The sequence below is a fragment of the Emydura macquarii genome, unplaced genomic scaffold (assembly GCF_026122565.2).
Source record: "Emydura macquarii macquarii isolate MOO-44397 ecotype Brisbane River unplaced genomic scaffold, CSIRO-AGI_Emac_v2 contig_374, whole genome shotgun sequence".
Taxonomy (NCBI): Eukaryota; Metazoa; Chordata; order Testudines; family Chelidae; genus Emydura; species Emydura macquarii.
Genome location: NW_027130511.1, coordinates 5503527 through 5529564, shown reverse-complemented (window position 1 = coordinate 5529564; position 26038 = coordinate 5503527). Strand labels below are relative to the sequence as shown.

The 26038-nt window shown below is 40.7% G+C and overlaps 2 protein-coding genes across 2 annotated transcripts in view; one reads left to right on the top strand and one right to left on the bottom strand.

Annotated features, from left to right (window-relative positions):
- SLIRP (SRA stem-loop interacting RNA binding protein) overlaps positions 1-7722 on the top strand; it is an 11401-nt gene extending 3679 nt beyond the window's left edge. The window contains exons 3-4 of the mRNA XM_067532740.1: positions 5041-5148; positions 7578-7722. Coding sequence (XP_067388841.1) covers positions 5041-5148; positions 7578-7640 — 171 coding nt within the window. The 3' untranslated portion in view covers positions 7641-7722. The remainder of the gene's footprint in view (positions 1-5040; positions 5149-7577) is intronic.
- SNW1 (SNW domain containing 1) lies at positions 7631-26038 on the bottom strand. The gene is made up of 14 exons (XM_067532720.1): positions 25937-26038; positions 24191-24344; positions 23476-23637; positions 17577-17672; positions 17378-17484; positions 16448-16552; positions 16287-16356; positions 14870-14935; positions 13485-13601; positions 12970-13111; positions 11630-11726; positions 10192-10309; positions 8545-8708; positions 7631-8465 (listed from the first exon to the last, which is right to left on the bottom strand). Exons 1-14 carry the CDS (start codon positions 25954-25956, stop codon positions 8267-8269), a joined length of 1617 nt encoding a protein of 538 aa, XP_067388821.1. The 5' UTR covers positions 25957-26038; the 3' UTR covers positions 7631-8266.

The window sequence follows — 26038 nt, the reverse complement described above, 5'->3', positions numbered from 1 at the left end:
ATCTAGGAGGGTATACTTTGTGTAATTTTTTAGATAACTTGATTTTTATTAATTTAGGAAATAGTACACAATACTCATTACCTGTGTCAAGCTACAGATGCAGCAGCAGTACATTAGGAATGGTAAGAACTAAATCACACACACACAATAGCACTTATTTTATTAAACTAAATCTTAAATGTTTCACATTTGCAGTTGCAGCAGTCTCCTCAGTTGCCGGCTGACGGCTGTCCTTAAACTTTTTTTTTTTTTTTTTTAATTTCCAAAGTTATTAACTCTAACAGACAAGTCATCAAAACACTAAACGTACGCTGTCCTTAAAACTTCTACTACTAGCTCATCTTCCCCACTCCCACTGTCATTTTTATTCATAGACTGAAACAGAAATATGAGTTTTGCTGCTTTTTCAACTCCCAGTCAATTTCTTAGCTTTGAGTGAATAATACCAAAAGATTAAAATATTCTCTCTGTGCCTGCAGAGGAAGCTACTGCTGTGAAAAGTTGGCTTAGCAACTGAAGGAACTCTGTATCAAGGTGCCTGGCTAATGATTTCCATCAATTCAGGGGAGTGACTTTGTTCAAAACATGATCAGTAAATATGTACTGTTAAAATGGTTCCGCTCCAGCCCTGAAATTTATTATGACTGGCATAACTGAGGAGTGATTTTGAGATGCCCATGCCATGGCATCATCATCATCATCTTCAGAAGTTAGGCATCTACCTTTATATCTGGGGTTGAGAATGTTCTCAAGAAAACGAGGTGGAGTTAGTGCCTGATCCATTCGCTTCTTTATTGCCTGCAGTTTAACTTTCTGGTGAGGTACTTCTTTCTTCAATGTCTCTTGAAATGCCTTCCAAATTTCGACAGCATCAGCAATGCAGCAACAATTTCTCTAAAGTTTGTTTAAAGCTATGGATATAGGCTTCAGTATACTGAGCATATCCTCTATATTCATCTTTAATCCAATGTTAGATACTTTGAATGAGATACTTCCATCTATTTATTTTATCATGGTTTTCTTCACGAAGTTTTATGAAAATAGGTCAGTTCTTAATAAATTATTCTTGAGGGAGAATTAGTTTGGATCCTCCTGCTCTCTTCAGTGAAGCTGAAGCAAAATGGTTGTTATGGAAGTATTTTGCAACTTCAGCAACATTTTCTTTTATTGCTGGAGAAGACCTACTTAAGTCTTTGGCTAAAAGATGCATTAAATGAGCACTGCAGCCATATGTCCTTAAGGAGCATCCTTCCATTTCTTCTTCTAAGTATCTTCTCATCTTTGCCGCGTTTGCAGCATTGTCTGTGACAAAACCTGCACACGTGACAGTTGAATTTTTGTTCAGTTTATTTCAACTTTCACTGCCACTTCTTTGAAATATTCTGTTGTGTGGGCATTTCCCGATTGTATCTATTGTTTCTGAAAGATATGCAACCCCATCTTCTGTTGTCACACAGGCACATATTACTGGATGATTGTGTACATTGCTCCACCCATCAAGGCTTAAACTGGCAAATTTCCCCTCAGTATTTCTTAGTATATTAGAAGGAACTTGAACAGTGTGCATCTAGCAACCTTCCACCAATGTCTGCTCTACCAGGTGGAGTGTAGCCCGGTCGTAAGTACTCAACCATGTCAACGAAGTGTTTGATGTTAACAATGCGAAAAGGAGAATTTGTGGCATAAATGAACCAAGCAATCTTTTCATCTATGGTGTCTTGTTGGTATTTGCTGGTCCTTACTACAAACCCATCCATAGTGGTGGTTTTACTGGATGGTTGAAATCTTTTGCTTGCTATTGATACTTTGTTGTCTGAAATACTTTACTTGCAGCACTGCTGCTAAAAGTACCAATGGATGACTCTGAAGTTGTTGCAGATAAACAGTCACTCATAGTCTCTTTTATGCTTAAATGGGATCCTGAAACAAAATTCAAAAATGATTTTGAATAGTTGTTCTCACTCTATTATTCAGTTAATCATTTACATTTTTTTTCAGCAGGGATGCAGATCCAATTCCAAATTACCAAAAAAGCTAAGACTGGCTGCACTTAGGGTGCACTTAATTTTGGAGTAAGCCCCATAGAACTCACTGGCACTTCTGTTTTTTGAGAAAACAGGTATAGGATGGGGTTCCCTTGGGAAAGCTAAGTTATGCTGAAGTAAAATAGGGAATAGACTTATGGCATCACAATTATGGTTTGTGGCCATGATGTTCCAAAATAAGGAGCATGTATTATGTAATATAAAATAAGAAAAATGACACCCAGTGGCAACTGGCAACTCTAGATTTCTCTTACTACAGCTTTCTGTACCGTATACTTGGGTGATAGATTCTAAGCCTAGTTAACTAATTAAATAAGCCATAAGGATTAGCTAAACAAAACTTTTTTCTAGCAACATCCAACATAGTAAACAGCTTGGGAATTTACTTGTTAAATCATACTTATGGTAAAAGGCATAGAGAGAGTCTTGAAGAATGATGCATTGCAAAGTGATTTACTTAAGTTACTAACCAGTTGCTCCACATTGTTCTTCAGATATATCCACATCTTAACCCACATCATTTTCTTCCAATAAACAGTTTTCATTATGATGTTTCATCCTTGCAACTAGGCCCTGCATTTCCTTCTTGCACTGCTTCCACTTGACACATTTTCTTTTTTACCCAGGGAAGGAATTTCTTTAAAATATTCCTAGATAGGATCTCTCTTACGTCCAGAAGCCATGACAGTTTTTCTATGGCAAAAGTGTGGGGGAATATAGGAAGCTCTGTGTGTACTGAATAATGTCTTCCCTTTTTCTTTCCAGGCCACTCCACTGTTCCTTTCTACTCTGCTTCTGTCCTTTGTCTCTCTGTCTTTAAGACAGCGTCTTAACTAACTCCTCTGCCTTGCTTGGCCCAGCTCCACCACCACATAAGCGCAGAACAACAACAATCCTATCCAGCTTGTGTCTTTCTTTGCACATGTGACTTTCTCAGCAGACTAAACAGAAACTGAAAGCCCAGAACTTTCAAGAAGCAAGAGCTGGTAGTTAAGCTGGACAGACTAGAGCCATTAATTCATTTTTATGAGACTGTAGGTGTAGGTTTAGCATGTTTGTGATGAGATTTAATTGTAACTGTTATTTTTTTAAACGAGAGAGAAATTTAATATTTATTTTTAAATCCAAAATCTGATTTAAAAAAAAAATCATTTGATTTTTATCCATCCTGGTTCCAGGGTGCTACTGTGAGCTACACAGTGTCACAAGTACCTTTTTTGTGTTTTGTCAAATCTGCAGTGAAAGTATTTTTAAACAACATATGGCAGTCTTGGATGACCACCCACCATAACACAAAATATATGGCAAAATGTGGGTAAAACCACAGAGCAGAAGACGTAACATTCTCCCCCAAAGAGTTCAGTCACAAATGTAATTAATGCATTCTTTTTTAAATGAGCATCATCAGCATGGAAGCATATCCTCTGGAATGGTAATTGAAGCATGAAGGGGTATATGAACGTTTAGCATATCTGGCATATAAATACCTTGCAATGCCGGCTACATTAGGGCCACGCGAACTCCTGTTCTCACTTTAAGGTGACCATGTAAAGAAGAAGCGGGCAGCATTATCTCCCGTAAATGTAAACAAACTTGTTTGTCTTAGTGATTGACTGAACAGGAAGTAAGACTGAGTGGATTTGTAGGCTCTAAACTGCACTCAAACAAAACAATGTAAAACTTGTGTAAAAAAATCTGTATTTCTAAGTTGCACTTTCATGATAAAGATTGCATTACGGTACTTGTAGGAGGTGAATTGAAAAATACTATTTGTTTTTTATAGTTCAAATATTTGTAATATAAAGTGAGTACTGTATACGTTGTATTCTGTTGTAATTGAAAATGTAAAACACTCAAAATATATATTATATAATTTAAATTGGCATTCTATTGTTTAACAGTGAGATGAAAACTGCAATTAAATGCAACTTTTTTAATCTAGTTAATTTGTTTTGCATTGATCATTTGAGTTACCTGCCCTACTCTAAAGCTCTCTTAACTGGCAGGATACTAATTTCCAGTCCTGTTTCTCAAAAATGAATACTTCAAGAAGATAAAAGGATCTTTTCCCTCAATGTGAGCTACAGGTGGACAATAAAACAAGCAACCCCCCTGCTCTTCCTATATTTCTTGATGTAATATTTCTTCCTATATTACGTAACATTTTATGTAAGAGTAGGTTCAATATGAATTGGAGACCACTTGGGAAGTGAATAAAATTATTGGGTGCTGCAGGGAATCATATTTCTGAAAACTAAAATTGAGGTTTTAATCAAGATGCTTTACTGGACATTACAAATGGCACCGTGTGACAAGACTAATTTCTAGACAAAAGATTCAACCTAAGTTGGAAATGGTGCTGCTAGTCATGATTGAAATTTAGTGGCCGAACTGTTTAGTGGCCCCCAGGCCTAAACTAGCTATAACTCAGGAGTGAGCTACTGGGGCAGATTTGGCTATTGTAGCTGACTTTCCCCTTCATGAATAGCAATGTGTTCTTAAAGTGGCAAGTCAATTAAAAAGGATTTAGGAAGTTATGGATTTTTTTTTTCCTATGCATCTTGCTTCTCTTGCTATTGCAATCTGGTTTCCTAGTATCGTAAACTACTGCTATGATCCTGTCTTACCTCACTTACTTACCAAGGCTCATGGCAGGCTTGTGGTTTAGATCAGCCCCCCTTTAAATGCTGCCATTTTTGTGGCCTTGGTAGGCAATAGGTAGAGCCTTCAGTCTATAACAAGTAACCACCCTTTGCCTTTCAAACTGAAGTTGAAAAGACAATGTTTTTGGCTGCTGGACTCAAGTTGTGGGAAGGAGGGGAGTAGCATCCAGTTAAATTCAAGTTCACAAGGCAGTTAGACACAAGTGTTCTGGAAAGGGTATGATGGGCTGCTGAAAGTATTTAATTTTTCTCTGGTGAACTAAGCATCTTTACCATGAAAAGCTTTGTGTGTGTGGTTTAACCAGTATTTTATTTTGTATTTGGGGGGCTAGAATAAAGAAACAGGATTTCACAAAGGCTTTTCCTTGATTGGATTCTCTTCAAAAGAAGGCCTTGACAATGCATTACAGAAGTCGTCCCACATCATAGAAGGAGTCCAGGTAACAGCTTGTGTTTAAATGAACATTTCATTTGATTAAAGAAACTGAACTTTTATCTCCTTTTGAATAGACTTTGTATGCTGAGGTGCACTCTGTGCCTCTCCCAACTCAAGTTCAATTAACCATCTAAACACTACAATAGAAGTAATGTAAAATTGACAGCTATACACTCTGCAACCTATAACAGAACTTTTGCTGAAGTCACCTCAAACCTCTTTTCCAGATAGGATGACTAAAACTGCAGTCTCTCTGAAAAGTCAAACTTCCCTCATTTTGGACTAAAGGGAGGAAACAAATTCAAGAGAAGAGGGTTGTCCAAGTCCGTCTTGAATCCAGCCCACAGCTATATAAACTTACTAATTTAAGTCAAGTAAACAGGTAGAATAGGAACAGAGATGAAGATATGTATGACCTGACCCACAAAAGGATATAAACTTACAACCAACACCTTAAATTGCAATGGAGATTACATGGGAGTCACTGTAGGGTATAGAGCACGGATGTCATTTATATAATAACTAAAAAGGCAACTGTATTTCGCATTTTCAAGTGTCTGAGTGGCTTTCAAGGGTATGTGTACACTGCAATTAAACATCTTCAGCTAGCCCAGGCTAGCTGACTTTGGGCTCAAAGGGCTTGGGCTACACAGCAGTTTAACTGCGGTGTAGATGCTGGGATTGGAGCCAAGGCTCTGGGACCATCCCCTGTAGCAGGGTCTGGGAGCCCAGGTTCCAGTTCCAGCATTTACATGGCAGTTAAACAGCTGTGTTGTCCAAGTGCTGTGAACCCAAAGTCAGCTAGCAGAGGACAGCTGCAGGTGTTTAATTGTACAGAGCCAAAGTAGTCTCATGTAAAGTATATGGCACTCATCCATTCTGGAGGTCAAAGATCTGGATGACACTCCACCTACCTTCTAGCCCCATACAGAAGATGGGCCCTGAGATGGTGGACTTGGTCAATAAGGCTATCTAGAAATCCAGAACCACATGAGGATTCAGTAGGAAGTCTTAGGTTTGGTATCAAAGGGCAGGCATATGCCAACTAAAGTTTTCATTTCTTCCTTATGCAACTCAGTATATTCCCTCATGTCTACATTGAACGTGTTGGCTCACTGTCCCAAAACTTGGGTGGATAGTGCTAAAATCAGACAACTGACTGATCCACTTTTGATGCAACAGCTTCAGAGCAAAGTATCAGAAAAACAGAGTCCAACCACTTGTCTCCTCTAGTGGCCTCAGTCACAGAAGGAGTAACAGGAAACTGGCACATCAAGTCAGTGATTTCCCCAAACGCCTCATCCTCATGGGGACTAATCACCTTAGAACTAGGCCTTTTGTCAGTATTGTCTGGACCCTTTCCCTCCTATGACCATGTATGGTAGGGTAACTTTTAAAAAAAAAAAAATCCCAGGGAGGTGCAGTGTCCAAGGGTGAGATCTTAAATACATAGTTTGGACAGTTCAAATACCCCACCAAGCTCCAGCTGCCCCTGACTGCTTTCACCCTGTAATACCTACCCTTAGTAAAATAGAACTAGTAAAACACCCAGAGGCTGAATCAAGAGCAATAAGTATCCTGGATATAAGGAACAGAGTCAATGTAAATTATTTTATTCTCAACTCTATCTGCTTTTACAACTCCTGAAAGACGGGAGGAATCTTTGTAAATTAAATACACCTTTAATAGTATTTTCATGGTTTCCCACAGTTGGTTTTGCCACTTAGAGCTTCAGTAACAGGGTAGATGTTTTTAGGCTTTTTTCCACATTCACCTGTACTACCTAGTTTTAACTCACTGAATTTCAAGTTGGTTTCCCTTTTAATGACCATTTTAGTTGACAAATGTGATTTTTGTAATATTGCAAACTAAAGATAAAGGGAAGTGGTAGAGGAATTTACACTTTAGAAGAGTAATTAGACTTAATTATGGGGAGAGGATGTCAGGGATTTGTTGGGTTCAAACCTTAGCCTCTTTAAAGAAAAGGAAGAGTCTAGACAATAGGCTAATACCCTTGGTAAAAGGGGTTGGCAACATCAGTGAAGGGAAAAGCAAAAGAGATCAAAAGGCTGGTCTGTAGGAAATGCTCAGTTTGCTCCTGTAATGTAAGAGCTGGTTATAAATATGATAAGCTGTTTCCTCACTCTAAAAGACAATGCACAGGCAGTTTATCCCATTTAATCCTAGACAGTTACTTTCTACTAGTTTTGTATGTTGTTCTGGGGAAGCTCTTAAGAAAAGTAGCAGCTATTTCTACTTTTTTGTTGGGGACCTAGTACCTATATTTAAGGCTCCTGAAACTGCAAGTGTAGCAGTGCAAAATACATTGAGAACATATATTCTAGAGGTGAGATCAATGGGGATGGAGGATATTAAATTAGCTCTCGAAGTTAGTTTCAATTGTGACTTAAAGAGCTGCCTTCCATATTTCAGATCCATGTTAGTCTACAGCAACCCAGATTTTCAAGGAAAGACACAAGGCAAGATGAAAAGTAGCTGACACGCGTTAGCAGCAGCAGCAGGAGACTTTATTTCACCAACATGTAAAGAAAATCTAAATAAACATTACTGAGAGGAAGTGTGTGAGTATTTGACTTTAAAACAGAATCCAGCTGTTTCACCCTCCCAGCTCAAATATAAACTATACAGCCACAGCAGGGGAACAGTGAATCCTAAGAACTCTATCTTACAAGCTCCACCACATTCCATTTATTACAGCATAAGCAGAGGGCTAGCTATATACACAAGGAGTACTTCTGTCTTATTAAGTAAAAGCTTTAGCTAGTTTTTAAAAAAACCAGAAAGCTCCAGGCAGGGATATCTTACCATGAGATGCTGGGACAGAGTTCTTGTGAGTGCTGAGAGGGCACACGGGAGTCAAAGCTTAAACCTTGCATAAAGATAACATGTCCTTGAATAGTTCAAAGCAGTCTCCCCTTCCCCTGTTCTCCATGAGTGGCTGTCCTGGTTAGAATGATGCACATCTGTCTACACTGCACAGAACTACTAAATTGTTTCATACGTGACCATCCACTATATACCCCTGCTGATAGATTAAAAATGTCATGAACATGGAGTCCCGGGTTATAGTGCAGTGTTGGTACTCAATTAGGCCAATCCATTCACTCCTTCCGCCTCTTCTTGCCCTCATGCTCATGTTCTTTAGGGCGGCTGCTATCAGAGGGCCTCTTAGAACCTCCATGCTGTTTGGCTTCCTCCAAGAACTTGTCCAGACCAAAGGGATCTTCCTCAAACTGAACAGGTCCCTCTCTGCCCCTCTGTCTACGGTCTGAGCCAGAAAATTCCTTATCTGGAACAAACCTATAGCAAAAGAGATGATGTTCAATCCACATTGTTTTAAATGGCACAGAAAGAGACTGGGTTTTTCCTGTTTTCTTACCTGTTAGTCTTTATCCGAGCCTCTAAATCATCACCATACATGTCTTTGTCCACATTTTTACTAGGTCTGTAGATGTTCTGGGCCATGTCTTTACCGCTTCTCCAAGGCTGGTCATAGACATTGTAGATTTCATCCTCTCCTCCAGCAAAGCCACTGTCCATCCCCTGGAAAGGGGAAGAGAATAGATAATACAAGTACTCAGAGTAGAATACATGAGTTTTCAAAAGCTCAGTATGGTAACATTAAGATGAATTAGAGGAAGGTACAATATATGTTTACTGATCATGAACTTTCAGTGCTAAAGCATCTGCTGTGTAAGACACTTCTACCCTTCCAGCAAGGAACAGGAAAGAGCACCTGCATTTTAATATACACCAATTTCAACCTGCCCTGCAATACAACTAATTAACATGCCACAGCAGTTCTACAATGGGACTAAAGCAAGTGAAAATAATTAATATTGTAATAAATGTAAACAGCCAGCTTAACATAAAATACACTAAAATATAGTTATACCCAGAAGTCCTAGAACTGAGAAGTAAAGAGGAAAAGCCTGCTTTTTCAACTTTTTGCATGTTACCTTCCCTGCAGGTCATTCACAAGAAGTGAAAACAAATAGGAAAAATGATTGTAAAATCACTTTGCAGAAGGGGCATGTGCAGTTTCTTTAATTACTTTAAAGGTAACTAGACTTCACTGAGTTTGGATTTCAAAGTACAATTCAACCCTGTTAAATAAAACTTACTGCAAGTCAATCTTTTGAAAAGCACTTTCAGGGTGAGCAGTAAAATGTGAAGTCGCACTCTGCTAATTTCAAGTTACTATTAACTTTCTGCTTTGAACCCAGGCCTTTACCATTGCCTCCTTGTCTCAGTAGCACATTTTCTTAATGCATTTGGTGAAGTGTCTCAAATGAAGTTCCTCCATTCCCCTGGCAGAGGACCATAATCCATCTAGGTCTGGATCCCAACCCGTGGCCCATGGGGTCTTTCAGAGTGGCCCGCGTCTCCTCTCCCACAGGCTGCAGAAGGGAGCGGCTGCCTAAGTACTCAGGTGGAGCATGTTGCCGGTGCAGGCTCCTTGTTGCTGCCAAAGGGACGGGAGATCAGTACTCCCCTCCCCTTGGGCTGTAGCAAAGAGCACAGCAAAGCTCTCTGCCTGGGGCCATAGGTGCTGGGGTCCCTGCTGGAGCCAGAAGGAAGGGAATACTGATCTCCCTGTTCCCCTGGCTGCAGAAGGGAGGTGCTGTCTAGGGACCCAGGGGTAGTGCATGGTTTCCCTGCTGCAGCCACAGGGACAGTCCTCCTCACTGAACTTTTTCTTTGGTTGTAGTGTGGGAGAGAGAGGGACTGCTGGTCCTTCAGGGTTGTAAAAGTTATATTTGTGGCCCTCGAACCAAAAAGTTTGGGAACCACTGATCTAGGTAGTTAGAGTGTATCCAATCACTTTATGAATGGGAATCAGAACAGCTAAAATGATTCCTGCTCTGTTTTGCAACGTGTCACTGTCTGCCTTCAGATGTTTCCTCTGCATATCCAGCAGAAAGGGGTCACTGCAATTCTCTTCCCTGGACTATCCCTACAGGGGATGAGGTGGTCCAACATTCACTTTTTAGAAATCAACAGTATGAAGAGTTCATTTCTTTACCTTGCTCTGGTTGAAAAGCCTCTGGTCATACTGGACCTCGTTGGATGTCCGAGGGTTGGGAACACCTAAGGCAATAACTTCACTGATATCTCTGTTCTCATTTCTCTGCAGCTTTGACCTGAGTAAAAAATACAGTACACTTAACATTGTTCACTTGGAAGATAGTCAAAATGATGACAGTTAAGATTAAAAATCGTGACCTACTGCTGGAGCAAAGACTAAGACAGTTTCCATCAGAAGCTGGAGTTTGACCCTCAACCTTCCCTTTTTAGGTTAAAGGTTAACATGGGCTCTCTTGGCCCAGGAGACATTTTGGGGGAAGTCATGTCAGTGGGGTAAGGCCTTCGAGTTTGCTTTTCCTTTGTTTTTAACATTCCATCAAACTGGTTTGGATTAGAAACTGTTTTCAATAAAAACAAGTCAATGACAATCACAGGAGGTTGGGGTGGTTAATTTCAGAGCTGATCACTACAGAAATTTCAAAGCTCAGTGAAGTCTTTGGGAGCATAAAAGTTGGTCTAGGCAAACACACAAGCTTACCAGGTGTAGCCGGAAGTGTCTAAACTTATTTAATTCAAGCAGAATGGTTCAGTGAACTGGAACAATATGCCAGGGGCAAAATCCTGGCTCACTGAAATCAGCAAGAGATTTCTAACTGACCACAGTAGGATCAGAATTTCATCCTGAGACTACATGGTTCCTAGGCTCTGTATCACTAAAACTTTGGTTCACAACTAAAGTCCTCAGCATGCTTGCAGAGTTTATAAATGCTTTCAGCCAAACAGTTCTGGTTCAGGGTACATAAGTAAGCTTGCGAGATCTTTGAGTTAAATAGCTTCCGATCAATAAAACTAGCTTCCAGTGGTTAAGTACCATATTAACTACTACAAATCTTTCTTTACCTACAGGGTAAGTCTACACTGCAAATAAAAACCTGTTGTCCCAGCTGACTCACTGTGTAGATTCTGGGCTCAGGCTGCAACCTGAGCTCTGAGACCCTCCTGCCTCACACCCAGGATCCAGCTCAAGACCAGAGCTCTACACTGCAATTAAACAGCCCCAGAGACCGCATCTGCAGGCATAGGCCAAATGCGGGTTTTTATTTGTGTGTAGACGTACCCATAGAGACAGTGTTAGTTCTCTAAGATCAACTGGACATCCTGTAAACTTGGTTTTAAGAAAGTTAAAAGCTTTGCAGACATACTGTGGAACTTAAGTTGTGTAATCTAAACATCTACTCCAGGAACTACACACACTAATAGCAATGCTGATAAAGCTTTTGAAATCCCATAACAGGAACAGTGAGGGAGAAATACCAGTGAAGCCCTCTCACTAATATGGGTCACCCAGGGATGAAACTTCTTTACTATTACTTCCCTTGCCTAGGGAGGGAGTTGCAAAAATACAGCAACTAGATAAACTGCTCTTCCTGACTCACCTCTTGTCAGGGGCTGCTCTGGAAAGATTCCTGTCATGCTGTCTCTCTTTGCGTCGGTCATGTCTGATTTCGTCCCTCTCTCTAGCTTCTCCATCCTCTGTGCAGACACATTTAAGATTGATTATAGACAGCTACTTGTTATTTGATCAAATTAAACCAGTCATCACTGCAGTAACTGAATTCAGTGTTGATTTACAGAAGATGAAGGGCCTCTGCTACTTTTTGAATTAAATAGGATCTTTAACAAAGTGAAAAAGCAGAATTAAAAACATCCCTTTCCAATGACATTGGAAGCATTTCTCTAGCACCTGGGCTTGACAAGATAGATGGGGGATGTAGTCTGTCTGAACCATATTTTCTTGGCTTTCGGCTGGATACTTTTCTGTCTGCAATGCTTGAGGATTAACACTTGGCAACTCCCATGGAAGTTAAAAGGTGTCACAGGTGTAAGTCCCCATGTACTACAGAAGAGTTATGCTTTGAAGTGTTACTAAAATTAGGTTTCAGTATCCAAAGAACAAATCCTGGCATGCATGCACTTCCAGCTGTAGGGTAGAGCATCCACTAACTCCCATATAATGGTATGTAAATATGCATCCAACAACAGTGGATTTGTCACCAGATAGTATGTCTGCTCTTTTTAGCTAGAACCTGGATTTTTGACATAATTCAATCCAGAGCATACAGCTGTTCCAGTACTCAGGATTCACAATTTAGTAACTAACAGGTCTAGTGTACAATGTGAACTAAAGCCTGAACAATTTTGTTTAAAATAAGCCCAGTTACAGAAATGCAAAAAGATTCCTGTCTGACATCCTCAAAGATGTGAAAAAGCTCATTTAGGTTTTGTAAAATCAGATTTATTCTTGGCCTGGGACAGTCTTGTTTTGGGTTGGAGTAAATATATAAAACTCTAGTTTTAGTCCTGTGAAAAGAATCAGAATGAAAATATCAGCAGACTGACAATAGATGTGAATTATTTTGTTCCCCCCATTTCTCCCTGCCCCAGCACCTCCTTGAAGCCAAGGGTTCCCTCTATGCAACACTGCTCCTTGTGGTGGTCAGAGGGCATCTTTAGATTTCTGAAGAACCTCCTCTGCAGCATTCACTGACACAAGATGTTGGGGTTCAAATTCAGATTCCCATACACTGTGCTCCCACTAACAAGCTGGATTGACTGGAAGGTCACTCAAGACATGAGAAACATTTGCTGTGCTTAGAAATTGCAGTTTGAGTTTACTTTACACAGGCTCTCATTCTTCCAACTAGTTTAAAGGGTTTAAACTAAAGTGAAAGCAACTCTGATATCCTGACAAGATTTTTTGCAGGGAGAGATGTACCTTTCTCAGCATGGGTTTTGATCCCAGCTCTCCTCTCCCGGGCTTTCTGGGCCATTTCTCTGAGCTTTTCCTCATGCTTTTCCTTTTCTTTCTGTGCCATCTTTCTCTCCACTTGTGCACGCATCTCCACAGCCTCACGAGCCTGTATGAGATTAAAAACACTTTTAAAACAATATGCTGCTAGGGCAAGGGATGCAAAGAGAGCAACAGCTCTGAAGCTGCCCACTAAACGGACGTTGTTTACAATAGGAATCAGATCATAAACATGAAACAAAGCCAGGCAGCCATATAGCCTAGCAGCTAAGGCTAAGAAAAGAGCCCCAAACTCTCTGGGGGCCAGCCCTTGCTTAGCTGTTGATTCAAAGATCTTGGGGATAAGACCTTATATGTCTCACATGAGATTGAGTAGAAAGCTACAGCTTCACTCAGTTGATTTTTCCCAAGGAAATAAAAATACACAGAAGAAAATAATTAAACCCAACCATAACACCACTGAGATTAAACAGCAGCCTGACCTTTCTGTCAGCAATGTAGAGAGCCTCAGCCAGCTTTGCAAAATTTTCATTAATATGAACAGTCTGCAGTCCTCTGCCATCTGCAGCCAGACGCTTGTCTAATGGAATGGTGTAACCCTGGAGTGAAAACGGTAAGACACTTCATCACCAGAAAGAAACGTGGAACACTGAACGGAGAAATCAAAATCTTTGCCCCTCGTTAATATGCGTCAGTGGACTTGCTTTTCATAAATTTGCATAATTATGGCAGAGAATACAAGCCTCATCTCCAGTCTCCTACTTTCTACACCGATCATCTATTTTTTCAACTAGCATCTTTACGGGGATGCAAGTGATCATCTGCAACTGATATGTCTCAGCTCTTGACTTTATGTTAAGAACCAGGGACACAGTGTTTCTGGCGTTAGCCAGTTTTAAAATCTGTATTTAGAAGTTGATTTCTCTGAATTGTTTTTATACATATAAAACAGTCACTTCAGGGCTGTGTGTCTCCAGGACACAAAGCTCCCAGTGAGCGTCGGAGATAGTTAGGTTCTGCCTACTCCTCAAAAATAAAGTCTATGAATGTTGCAGGTATTTTGGGAGATAATTCAAGACAGGTTTCTATGAAGTTTTTGCTTAGCTGCGGCTTTAGCAGTTTTAATATGAAATTGGAGCCTCTAACCACTGTTAAGCCCAGTTAAACAGTTGCATTTGGTAACAAAAAAAGTACCACAGCACGTGGCTTTTCCTGCCTTCTTCATTTGGACTTTCTGCACTGCAGCAACTTTGTCAGTTTGAGAGAATGGTCAGAATAAGTCACTGAAATTTTATTAGTATTGCCTGCAAACACTGATCTGTTGACAAAAGCAGTGGGGTCCCCTACAGTTCCTGCTGAGTGGCAGCACATGCGTCCCCTGCCGGGGAACAATTTAACCAAATTGCAGATGGAAAATTCACTAGTGTTAGAAGGCACAAGTGAGAACCATCTGAAGAGTCTGGCTGAGTGAGTGTAAAGAAATGTACTCTCTCCTCTGATGCCACCTTTTCCTTTATTAGTTTAATGGGGGGGTCTTTCACAAAGCACCCATGGTTTTGGTTTCAAGCTCCACATACTGCAATATTATGGGGTTTTTATTAAATACCATTTTTCTCTCAACATATATAATCTCTTCCATGAAGTAATATATTCTCTATCAGCTCTGTATTCCTGTCATCTTGACATTCCTAATAAATGGGAGAGAGAAAAAACTGAGCTCTGCAGCAGTGTTCTCCATTCTGAAAGCAGCCAGTTTACTGAGCTCTAGTCTAGAGGTTTAAAGCCAGTATTATTCAGACTGCAGGATTGACAGAAGTCTCCCAGCAGGATGCAATATTAGAGGCTGAGTTTATGACAATTTAATTACCTTTGCATTTTTCCAGTTTGAAATGCATGGAGGAATTTTCCACTCTTGTTGCTCTTTCACGGTCATCTGAATTGAAAGAAAGAACAAGGGATGGGGGAGAGAGAAGATGTTTTTAGATTTACACCAGTAAGGAAAATTCTCCATTTTCATGCTCTCAAAAAGGCAGGTAGGGAAGTATTGGTACAAATCAGAAAGCAAAGATTCTTTGCAAAGAAATAGCAAGGTGCCATGTCATTGTTCCACGCTGAGCTATAGCCAACATCCTGGAACCTGACTGGACAAAAGTGTCCCTTAGAGCAGAGTAGAGGAGTCACTGAGCCCTACAAAATATGCCAACCATCAACACAACACCCAAAGTTGTATCCTGTTCTCCTTCCTGGACTTGCCATCTAAAGGATGGGTGGTAGAAGACAACACCAGCTGACCCAAACTTGCAGTACAATTAAGAGAAGAGAGCAACCATCTTTTTCGTATGCGAACATGCTTAAATTATCTCTCATCATCAAAAAGACACTGGTTAATATCAGTTTAGATCCAAACATGAGCTAAAAGTTTTAGGAAGGTATGAAAGTCTTTCTGTAAAGCAGTTTGAGAATGCTCAAATCTCCAATGTCCACATGTGTGTGCGCATGTATGTGTCTCTCTCTTTATGAATTACAAACCAAGACAAGTAACAGCCTTCGCCTCTTAGCAGACACTGAACTAACCTGCTCAAGTCAAAAGGAATGTCTCACCTTAACTTTCCTGTAAAACTTTCCTTAACTTGCTCATCAAAATTACTAAATGTAGTAATTGACTAGCCAGATAAATTGAACCACGGACTTGTACCCTCGGTTTGACCGTTATATTGTACCTTTGTAAATTAAGTTAGGAAAAACTATGTTAGCTACTGACATACTTCACTTGAACTTATTTGTTTAAAACTGCTTGCTTAATCTTTAAACACATTTATAAAAGATACACTGAACAGGTAACCTACATGTGAGAAAGGTAAAATCATTAATCATTTCTCAGCCCATATTATATTTTAATTACTTAAAATAATGCCCTGTTATTCCTACAAGCTGCAAGAAACAAACCCCATAGGCTGGTCGAAGAGCCGTACTGATGTGCTAAGTCTAGAGCCTTATCCAACCCTCCAAGCTGTGGAGAGTCACAGCAATATGAGCCTATGTAAAACAAGTGGGGAATTTAAATCAGCTTTTGTGATGCTATATAGGAAAATGCCTACCTTTAACACTGCCCAGGCACAGAATTTTAAATCAAGTAAACTAAGTTAGTTTAAGTTAGTTACCTAGCAACACCTCAAAGCCAAGGAGAAGAGAAAAAGCATCACAGGTATCAGCTAGTATCAACAGACGGGGTTTGAGAACATGTGCCAGAAGCCAGACCAGAAAATAGCAGCTACATTCAATACCTTTCTGCTAGGGGAGTGCATTACAGGAGCAGGAGGAGAAGGTGGCCCACGAGGAATTTTCTTGTTAATCCTGAAGGATAAAGCATAGTGTGATCAATGTGCAGTAAGAAAATGTGTTTACCAAAATCCTTTACTTATTATGAAGAATTCCAGATACTCACTTGAATCTTGGAGGCTCCATGGGGTCCTTCTGCATCTCCACCATTCGAATAACCCTCTGTTTTGCTCCAGAGTTGAAGGCCACACCCTGCTGAGATGGTGTGTATCTGAAGAAAGCAGTTGAGATACATTCAGTTCTCTGTACACAGCCAGCCTCATCCTTCCTGTCATTTAACTGCTCTGCATTTCAGTTTTGTTCACACAAATTTTTTTTAGTGCTCTTCAAACACTAGACTGCACAAATTTAACTAGACAGTCATTCAGCATTTGAACTGCCCTTTTCAGGCTATAAAGGTCTGTTTCCTCAAGAGGACAGAGCAGAATATTTAAATTACAAACTAGAAGGACAAGAAGAACGTATCTAGTCAGATGCCCAATATTCCACAGAACTATTTCCCATGGTACATGCTCATAGACGTTGTTGGACTACTCATTGGCTATGGCCCAGAAAAGTCCTTAATATACTTGCGGAGATATGCTCTGAAGCAAGCCAAACTCTGGTTTGGAAGTTTGTTGTGGTTGCAGCTGAGATTCCTTCTAAATAAAGACTAACCTTGTAGTTCAGAATTGCTTTAGAGTTGGTTACACTATGTAAAGGGAGAGCCAGATTATAAAGATCTCATTTTGAGGGGAACTCATACATCATGGTCAGTTTCCCCAGCACACTGTGCTCTCTGTAATGGGATTAATATCACATTCCATTAAAAACTAGTAACTTCTTAAAATGTCAACTGCTGGTGTGAAGACAATCAACATGTTTCAGACTAGCTTGTCATTAATAAAGAAGTCTACATTTCTTGAATTTGTTTCACATTGTAGCCTCTCGCAAAGGACTGGGCTTCAAGAAAGAGGAGTCTCATTTAGTAAAATCATGCCTTGATTTTTGGAAAAATTCTACACAAAAGGCTTATATATTCTAAGTTGGTCCATACCGGATGTACTGAGCAGGAGCTAGTTTGTCGGCTGCTCGGACTGGCATGGCTGCTGCAACTTTCTGGGAGACTGATTTCTCCAGGGCTGCTCTCGTCTTTTCAGTTAGCTGTAACCAGGAATGTAACATTAAGTGCCTTAACAAAGATACAAAAAATAGAATGTAGCTCTAGTAGTTGTGTGTACCAATGTATACAGTACCTCTTTAACTGCTTCCTCATCAGGTCTTTGCAGGTCAGGGTCATCCACATTCATAACCTCTTTAGGTACCAGGTCTGTATATTTGCTGTAAATTACCTGAAACACATAATAATTTATCAGTACTGTGGAATAGGAATAGATGGAAATGCCCCATTCCTCAAAGAAACATTTCAGAAGATAGCTTATCTTTTTTAAAGTATTTAGCATTTATATAGCAATCATTCGGCTTCCAGTGCATCTCAGTTATCAGGATTTCTCAAAATACTTCTGTAAAATAGGGAAGTAATATCACTCCCATTTTACAAACAGAAAAATCTGAGGCAAAGAAGTGACTTGCCCAAGGTCACACAGCAAACTACCATTAGACCTGGGATTAGAATGAATTCCTGGCTCTCAGTGCTGTGCTCTGACCATCCATCTCCTTTTTTGGGGATTCCCCAGCAAAACTAGAAAATCCAAATTCATATTTCAGTTTTCAAGAACTAGAGAAACTCAATTCAAACTGCCACCCTGCATTTATACTTTATATCATTTTCCTTGCCTCCTTGACATTGTTAAATATTTGAGATCTCCTCATGCTTTCCCCAGCATGAACATTCAATTGTCCCCCACACAATAATTAAACCGTAAGCCCCAATAATAATCATATATGGGAGGAGTGTTATTGAAAAGTTCATGTGGGGAGAAAAAAAAAAGTATTGCACCTAGAATTAGGATTTTATTTACATCTGTCTCCCTAAGTAACATCAGAAAATCCTGGCTCAAAGGGTTAAATTCTTTCAATAGCTATTCTTGCAAGTAGAAATCTGGAATAAACTGCTCCTGATAGTGTATGCTTAACTATAAAACTGACCTGTAGTCTCAGTGCTAAATTAGCATACAAGAGCCATTTACTGCTTCTTATCCACATACTCCAAAATTAACAATCCCTTAAATGAGCATCAATATTCCAGTATCTCACAAAGCCGAGTGAAGGACATCTGAAGAACAGTAATCCTCTATGGTAATTAACTATAAAACCCAAGAGCCTCATTGCATGAAGAGCCAAGCCCACAGAACGAACTCTGAATATTCTCAGAGACAAGAGAAGGCTAAAGGAGTTATCTCAAAATTACAATATACCTCTGTCAGGTGATTGGGGCACAAGTGACCTTTGTGAAGAAGATAAATACACAACTCATTACCCACTAAACTAAACAGACATTCTACTTGTGCGCAAAATGGCAGTAAAGTGAATGCAATATGGAGATTAATCTGACAGTGGCAGTGTCAAATATCCCCACCGCCTTAAAAAAAGTACAAATATCTTATAAAATTTAATTGGACCACCTTTTTTTTTTTTTTTTTTGGATGAAGACGACAAAGGAAAGTCAGGTAAGAGATTCATCTTGGGCTATAGCATTTCGTTTTGAAATTATTCCATTGTGTGAAATTATTCCATTCCATTCCATTCCATCAACCTAGTCACAAATCAAGTCATAATAAAACTTATTGATCCTACTGAACGATTCCTTTTCTGGGTTGGGGCAGTCTTAACAGGCAGAGACTACATCTGTGTGTTCTATGCTGCCATTGGAAGAGATTGCTCTCTGATCTTCCTATAACTCTATGTGAAGGCACTTTACCTTGCAATAGGATCTGATCATTGTACATGCCTAGAATTCCATAAGAACAAGCTTATATGGAGAACGCTCTTGCCTGAAACTTGTCACATTGTAACTATTTAAATATTTTTTCAACAATATGTTCGATTCTGTACATTCAAAGTAAGTCTATGCAGAGCTTTATCAACTACATATGTAAAGTAAGGATCACTTGTTTGCCACTGTAATGCAGCCAACTATAGGATGGAATGTGGTAACCGTGAACGGTATAAAACAGATTTTTCCATTTTGTTCTATGGAAAAGTGAGGAACTTCAAAAATCTCCCCTGCACTTCAACCGGAGAAGGCACAATGTATTTATCCAAAGTGGAATTCAGGGTCACTCCACAAAGACCAAGGATTAGTACCACTTCTCAAGGAAAGCTCTATCAAAGAGGTGGATGCTACTCTGATATGAGTAATTAGCTATTTCATGAGTTATTAGGTCCATTCTATTCATGTTCTCATACCATACCCATCTTTTATCAACATGACCAGCACAGCTCACAAGTGGCGTTCTTTCTTCTCCACTCTCAGAAGAAATTATATGTGGTTTTATTTTAAATGTATGTTGTGTTATGTGTTTTCATTAATAAAGGCAAGATTGAAGACAATGAGGTTTGTGGTGATTCTTAGATCACATGGGAATTTGTTCCAGTCTTGAACCAGCACTCAAGAAAGCTTCATTTCCTGCAGACAAGTTTTATCCTTGCAGTAGATAGTTCCACTGTGCCCAAGGAGCGGAGCTGTCAAATGTGGTCCTTGTCCTGGCATTTTAAGTATTCTAGGCCCTGATAGTTAAGTACCGTAAAGATAAAGACCAAGACTTTGAATGTGATGCAATATTCTAGGGAGCTAGTTTAGTGAGCAGAAGACGGGTTTGATATACTTTTAGTAGCCAATGTTGAGGAGATACCATATTTCCCCATGTATAAGACGCACCTTTTTTTGAAAAATTTGGGATCTAAAAACTGGGTGCGTCTTATACAGTGGTTGTAGATTTTTTTACTTGCATTTATGATGAATAAAACTTGAGTTCAATAACATTTTTTTTCAAATTTCGGGCCCCAAAATTAAGGTGTGTCTTATACATGGGAGCGTCTTATACATGGGGAAATACGGTACATCACTGCATTTTGTACTAGTTGCAGTTTCTTGAGGCCTAACAGTTTGAGCTAAAACAGTGCAATCTATTTGGGCATTAGTCAGGAGATGATGACCTAGCCTCGGGGTTATCTACCAGGACAGGGTGAGAGTCTCCTAGGCAGCTGAAGGATGCAGGAGTTACTCACAGATGTTATGTGGGAGTTTAGCATCAGAGAGGCATGCAGGACCACTCCTGAGCTATAGAATTTGACCAGTTCAGGTCAACTAGTGGAAATTGCAGTGTGGTTGCAAACTTCTCAAAATATTTTCCTCTGTATATCAGCATGACCTCCATCTTTCTGAGCTACGACTTCAATCAGTTCATCTATGAGCTGATTTCTGTCAAGCACTGCGCTAACTTAGTGACAGTGGTGCGATTATATGTTGTGAAGGATAGATAGAGCCATGTCATTTGCTCCCTTGCTATTATGCACGGAGAAGAGAAGCATGCAAGTTCTGTAAAAATGGCATTTGAAAAGCCATGTCAATGAAAGGCAGCTATGTAGTACCACCTTCAACTAGTACTGTCACCAGCTCCTCTACACAGAGCCACTCTACTGGAAAGAGGTTAATTCTGCCATGCTGAGGGTGGATTTTGGGGACAGCTGCCCTATAAGGCATGTTCCCCTAACATGGAGGCATAACATTAGCCTCAACAACACAAGTAAATTAGCGATGCTCCAAGTAGCATTAACTTATGTTGTGTGCCATCTGAATTCCATCATAAGGCACATGGGCAGAGCTGATATTGAAATAAACTATGGCAGTACAGGAGCCAGGTGTGCTGTTATGGGTATCTGGCTTAGGATCCACAAGGTCAAGTCTAGATTTATCTGTAGATGCCTGGCTAGTGTGAATTTATTTGACTGCTTCTGCCATCCCCAAGAAGCAGAGCTGCTGTTACAGATCTTGAAGTATCCAAAAGCCCAGAGGTTCTCCAGGGAAGTTCTTTGTTCTAAGTATTTTTATTTATATGGAAAGAAAACATAGGAGGCAGACAGATGAAGCCATGGAAGTTGCTGGCAAGCCACCTAGATATGATGGTTCTCAAGATAAAACTGTTTGGTGGCACCAGCCTCCTTCACACAAAGACCAACTATATAATTCAAATTTGAGAAAATCCAGAGGCTATAGAGAAAGCAGAATAATTTATCTTCCTAGCCCAGACAAATAAGCTGCTCATGAAGCAATCCCAGTTAGATCCAGAGCACCCGGTGGGCCTATTTATAAACATCTGTTCTTCCTCAGTCATAGGTACCGAGATTTGAAGAATATCTGAATTATATGCATAGTCCAGGCTATTAAAAATTCTCTAGTCAATCTTATTCATACTGTATAATCACAGAAGTTAGATCTGTAAAATCCATTTTAGGCCATCCACTCCAGACCTGGTCAATGAAGGATTATTCCACACATCATACTTGCTAATGCTTTCCCAAGTCTTCTTTAAAAAATAGGGCTTGTCACTTCCACAGTAGACTATTCCATTACGTCATTCATTTTCCTGAGACTGCCTAAGTTTTCCTTTTCTTTAATTCACCCTTTAGTCATACTTATGTCCCATTGTACCACTGTAAGTAATTCCTTTCTTCCTTAAGTGTTTACATTCAAATATCTATAGGTGGATATCAGAATCAGCATGGTCCAGAATTCAGAGCATAGGACTGGGACACAGGAATTTCTACATTCTAATCCTGTATCTGCCACTGACACACTGCCTAGCCTCAGCCAAGTTGCTTACCCACTCTGTATCTCCACATACTTATTTTTTAGCTAGGAACACCACTTATCTTCCTCACTGGAGGCAGTGTGGATAAAGTTAATACTGGCACAGACCTCTGAAGATTTAAAGGGTTTATTATTTCCCTCCCTCCTCACCACCATTAGTCATTGCTTAGCCATGCTATACTTTGTTGTATTATAAATCTGTAGCCCTTCCTATTAGTTGCTACTTTCCAATTCTTGTCACACCCAAAAGAAGTCTCATTCACAACTCAACATACTGACATTGCCATTGTGTATTTTTAGGTCTTCAAATGACTTTCAGTCCACATGCAAGTTCAGAACAAAACTAATTTTAACCCATGTTTCAAATATGCTGCAGTAGAGTGCTTATGTCATGAAGATACACAATACATGACATTTATTCAACATATTTCATTGATTTGGTTTTCCATTTATTTAAATGATTGTAGTAGTTTGTAAAGTGAAGCTTCACACTGACAATTGTATGATAAACTTCAGATAAGTCTAAAAGTAAAATAAACAAAATCTAATATGAATTTTTAAAAAGTTAATGATTTTTAACCTCTCATGTGTTCTGATTAAGGAAATTTCCGCCCTCAAAGTCTGAGTCATCTTCACACTCACTGGGTACTGGATACTTTTAGAAAGTTACATCCCTTCCCCATCTACATTGGGGTTTTGTATAGCTCTCATTCCTCTAAAACCTAAGTACTCCTCCCAGTGCTTAAATTTTCATAGGGGTCTCCATCAATCAAGGAAGAATCTTGAGTTCCTAAACAATTATCCATATCAACATCTCAATGGTTTTAAATTAAAAAGCCCTCAGAGTTTAGCTTTTTCTTTTCAGTTTTCCTTTGGGTTACTCTGGAGAGAGAGGGGTAACAGTTACTGGGGCAAGGAAATGGTCAAACATCTGGTCTCCTGCTCCCACACCTGTTTAAGGAAAATGAAAGCTATGATGTAGTCTACGAACCACATCCACCCCCTCTGAAATAATGGGCTCCTCAGAGTGGGCTAGGGGGTTTGCATAAAAGGTCTTCTGAATGCCAGTTTGGACACCACAATACCTAATTTAGCCATTTCCTTTTAGGAATCACTAATACAGATACAGGAGCCAAATCTGACCCACTGAAGTCAACAGGAGTTTTGTCACGGAATTCAGTGGGAGTAGGGGGCCCAGAGTGTCTTACAGAATGGTAATTTCAAGTCCTTGACATCAGCAACATTGCTTCCACCCCATATCACAATGCAATGGAAGCTGCAATAACAAAATACAATTTTGTTAGAGTTTTTTAGAACAAACATGTTTAACCCTATTGGTTTAAGGCTTCCCAACACATACACCCTTACAATAGGAATATTACCTTGTCCTTTGACTGTCCCTGTCGAGCTATAGCATCGTATTTTATTTTTCCTTCTGCATCCACTTGAACAGCTAAAGCATTGGACATTTTCTTCTTTCGGCCCATATCCAATGGGTATTGGGCCACATGGATTTCTGGAAAAGCACCTCCATCTCCAAAATCCTACACAGAAAGGAAAGAGAAATGAGCAATACATGAAACATGCATGAAACCTAGCATGAGATTTGCCACTATTTTTCAGCAAGAAGTGGAAGCAGGGAGTGCTTTGGTTCCAGAACAACGGGCTTGTTCCCAGAGTGCAATAACCAGTGTACCACAGTGTATTCTTTCAGTAGGCAGCAGAATTCAGAATTTTTAAAATAAAAGATAGAGATACATTCATATTCCCTCAGGAAACGTCCAGAATTATTTGTTGCACCAAACAGGGGCTTCTATCCATGACTGGAACACATCAGGCACTACCGCAGTACAAATAATAATCATAGAGAGAATCAGATTCATACATGAATCAGGTAGTTTGAACTTTAAATATTTTACTGTTACAATAAAGCAACTCAAACTACTAATGTTACATATGGTGGGGCTCTACACAATTCTCTGTGCTATATTCAAGGTGCTCAGATTTGATCTGTGCTTTTTTTTTTTTTTTTTTTTTAAAAAGACATTTATTTTTGAGAAAAAGAGCTATCACCAGAGCATGAATTCAAATATTTACCTCTAGCATTCGTGGTATCCATCCTTTCCGATACCCATATGGGGGAGGTTCCCTGCGTGATGACACCAGTGCAGTCTGTCTTGACCTCTGAGCCCTTGCCCTTTCTTCTAATTCTAGCTGGTCCTGAGACAGCTGAGTTGGGGCTGGTAAAAAACTGAACAAACAAAAGAAGAAAGATGTTAACTTTGACTGTTTCACCCACTCAACACAACTGAGACCAAATGCAATTTCTGATTCTGCTACTATTCAAAGGGACTAGAAAAAATTTATAAGACTTAACAGTTGAGCACTTTTCAACTTGGCTGCAGCTGCTACTGAGTTGAAATGGGGAAGGAGACACTCTCTCCACCTCTCTAAACTTGACATAATGAATTCATATATATTTCCAACCTTTGTGTGGAACTGCAGGAGTCCTGATTGCCTTTTCTTTAACAAACAGAGCAGTAGGAGTCTTACAGAACATAATGTGGGTCTTGCCACATAAGTATGTTTTTTGTCATCCTGTCAATGTGAATAAGAAAACATCTCCCAATTCTAAATGACTCAATCGCATAAATGCCCACAAATAGACACAATTATAAACCTCATTCTGACCACAGTTTGGACAAAGTACTCAAGCTATACAAGATGGTCCTTTCTCAGGGTATGTGCAGACTTTCTCCACAGCACCTCATGTTCCCACTGGCCAACAACAAAGGACTGAGCTAAAATCCCAAACTCTTAGCTTCCCATGTTTCAGCTCACTCTGCACCCCCATTGAATACAAGGCTGCCCCTCTTCAGAGGTTTTTAAGCTGCAGTTTGACAAAGCCCTGGCTGGGATGATTTAGCTGAGGGTAGTCCTGCTTTGAGCAGGGGGTTGGACTAGATGATCTCCGGAGGTCCCTTCCAAGTCTAATTTTCTGTGATTCTTTACATTTCCTTAAGGAAATATTAAGAAAACCTGCCAAAAGGTTTATATTTCAGAGTAAACACAAAAAAGGTATCCTTTAAGCTAGACAGAGAAATGACACAGACCTCTCAACTCCACTCACTAGACTGCCAGAGGACCTAGATGGAGCTGTGCACACGATGGGATTTATTACCCCAGCTCAGGGGTATCTGCCCTTCTCCAGACCAGGGCGTTACGTACGTGCAACCTCCGTGCGCAGGGATGCCTTGCTGGACCGCGGTTCCTCAGACTTCAGGTCCCCCGTGCCCTGTCTTTCGCCGCAGGAGTGGCTGGGTAGCCCCTCGGGGAAGGTATCAGACCCACAAGGAGGGGGGAAATTCACCCTCTCTGCTCCAGACAGCTCGCTGCACGTTCTGGCGAGAGGTTCCCACTCCCGGCCAGCTCGCTCCCCAGGCCCCCTGCCTCTGCCCCTGCCGTACAGGCCCGAGCCCCGCAGGGTGGTCGCCGAGCTCCCGCTCTGGGCGCGCACTGCGTCCTGCAGGGCCGCCGCCGCGGCAGCAGCTTGTAACTCCCCCGCCCCGCCAGGCCCAGCGCTCCGCCGCTGGCCGAGTCGGGACGCAGACAGGTGGGAGACGGCGGGTCCCCCTACCCCGACCCGTCTCTCCGGCCCGCTGCCGGGCGCTCAGGAAAGGCCCCGGCTCAGTGCGGCCTACGCGCTGCTAGCGCGATTTGGTTCTCCGCGGAGGCGGGAGCCGCCTCGCACCCGGGACCCGGCCCCTGCCGGATAAAGGGGCATTGGACAGTGAGTAGACGGGGAGACCCCGGACCCGAGTAGAGACCAGCCCCACCACCAACCTGGTGAGCGCCATCGCCATCTTCCTTCTTCTCCTCTGGGTCGGCTCGGGGCTGGGGGGGAGAGGGAGAGGATGCGCGGCCGGCCACACGGGGGGTTACAAC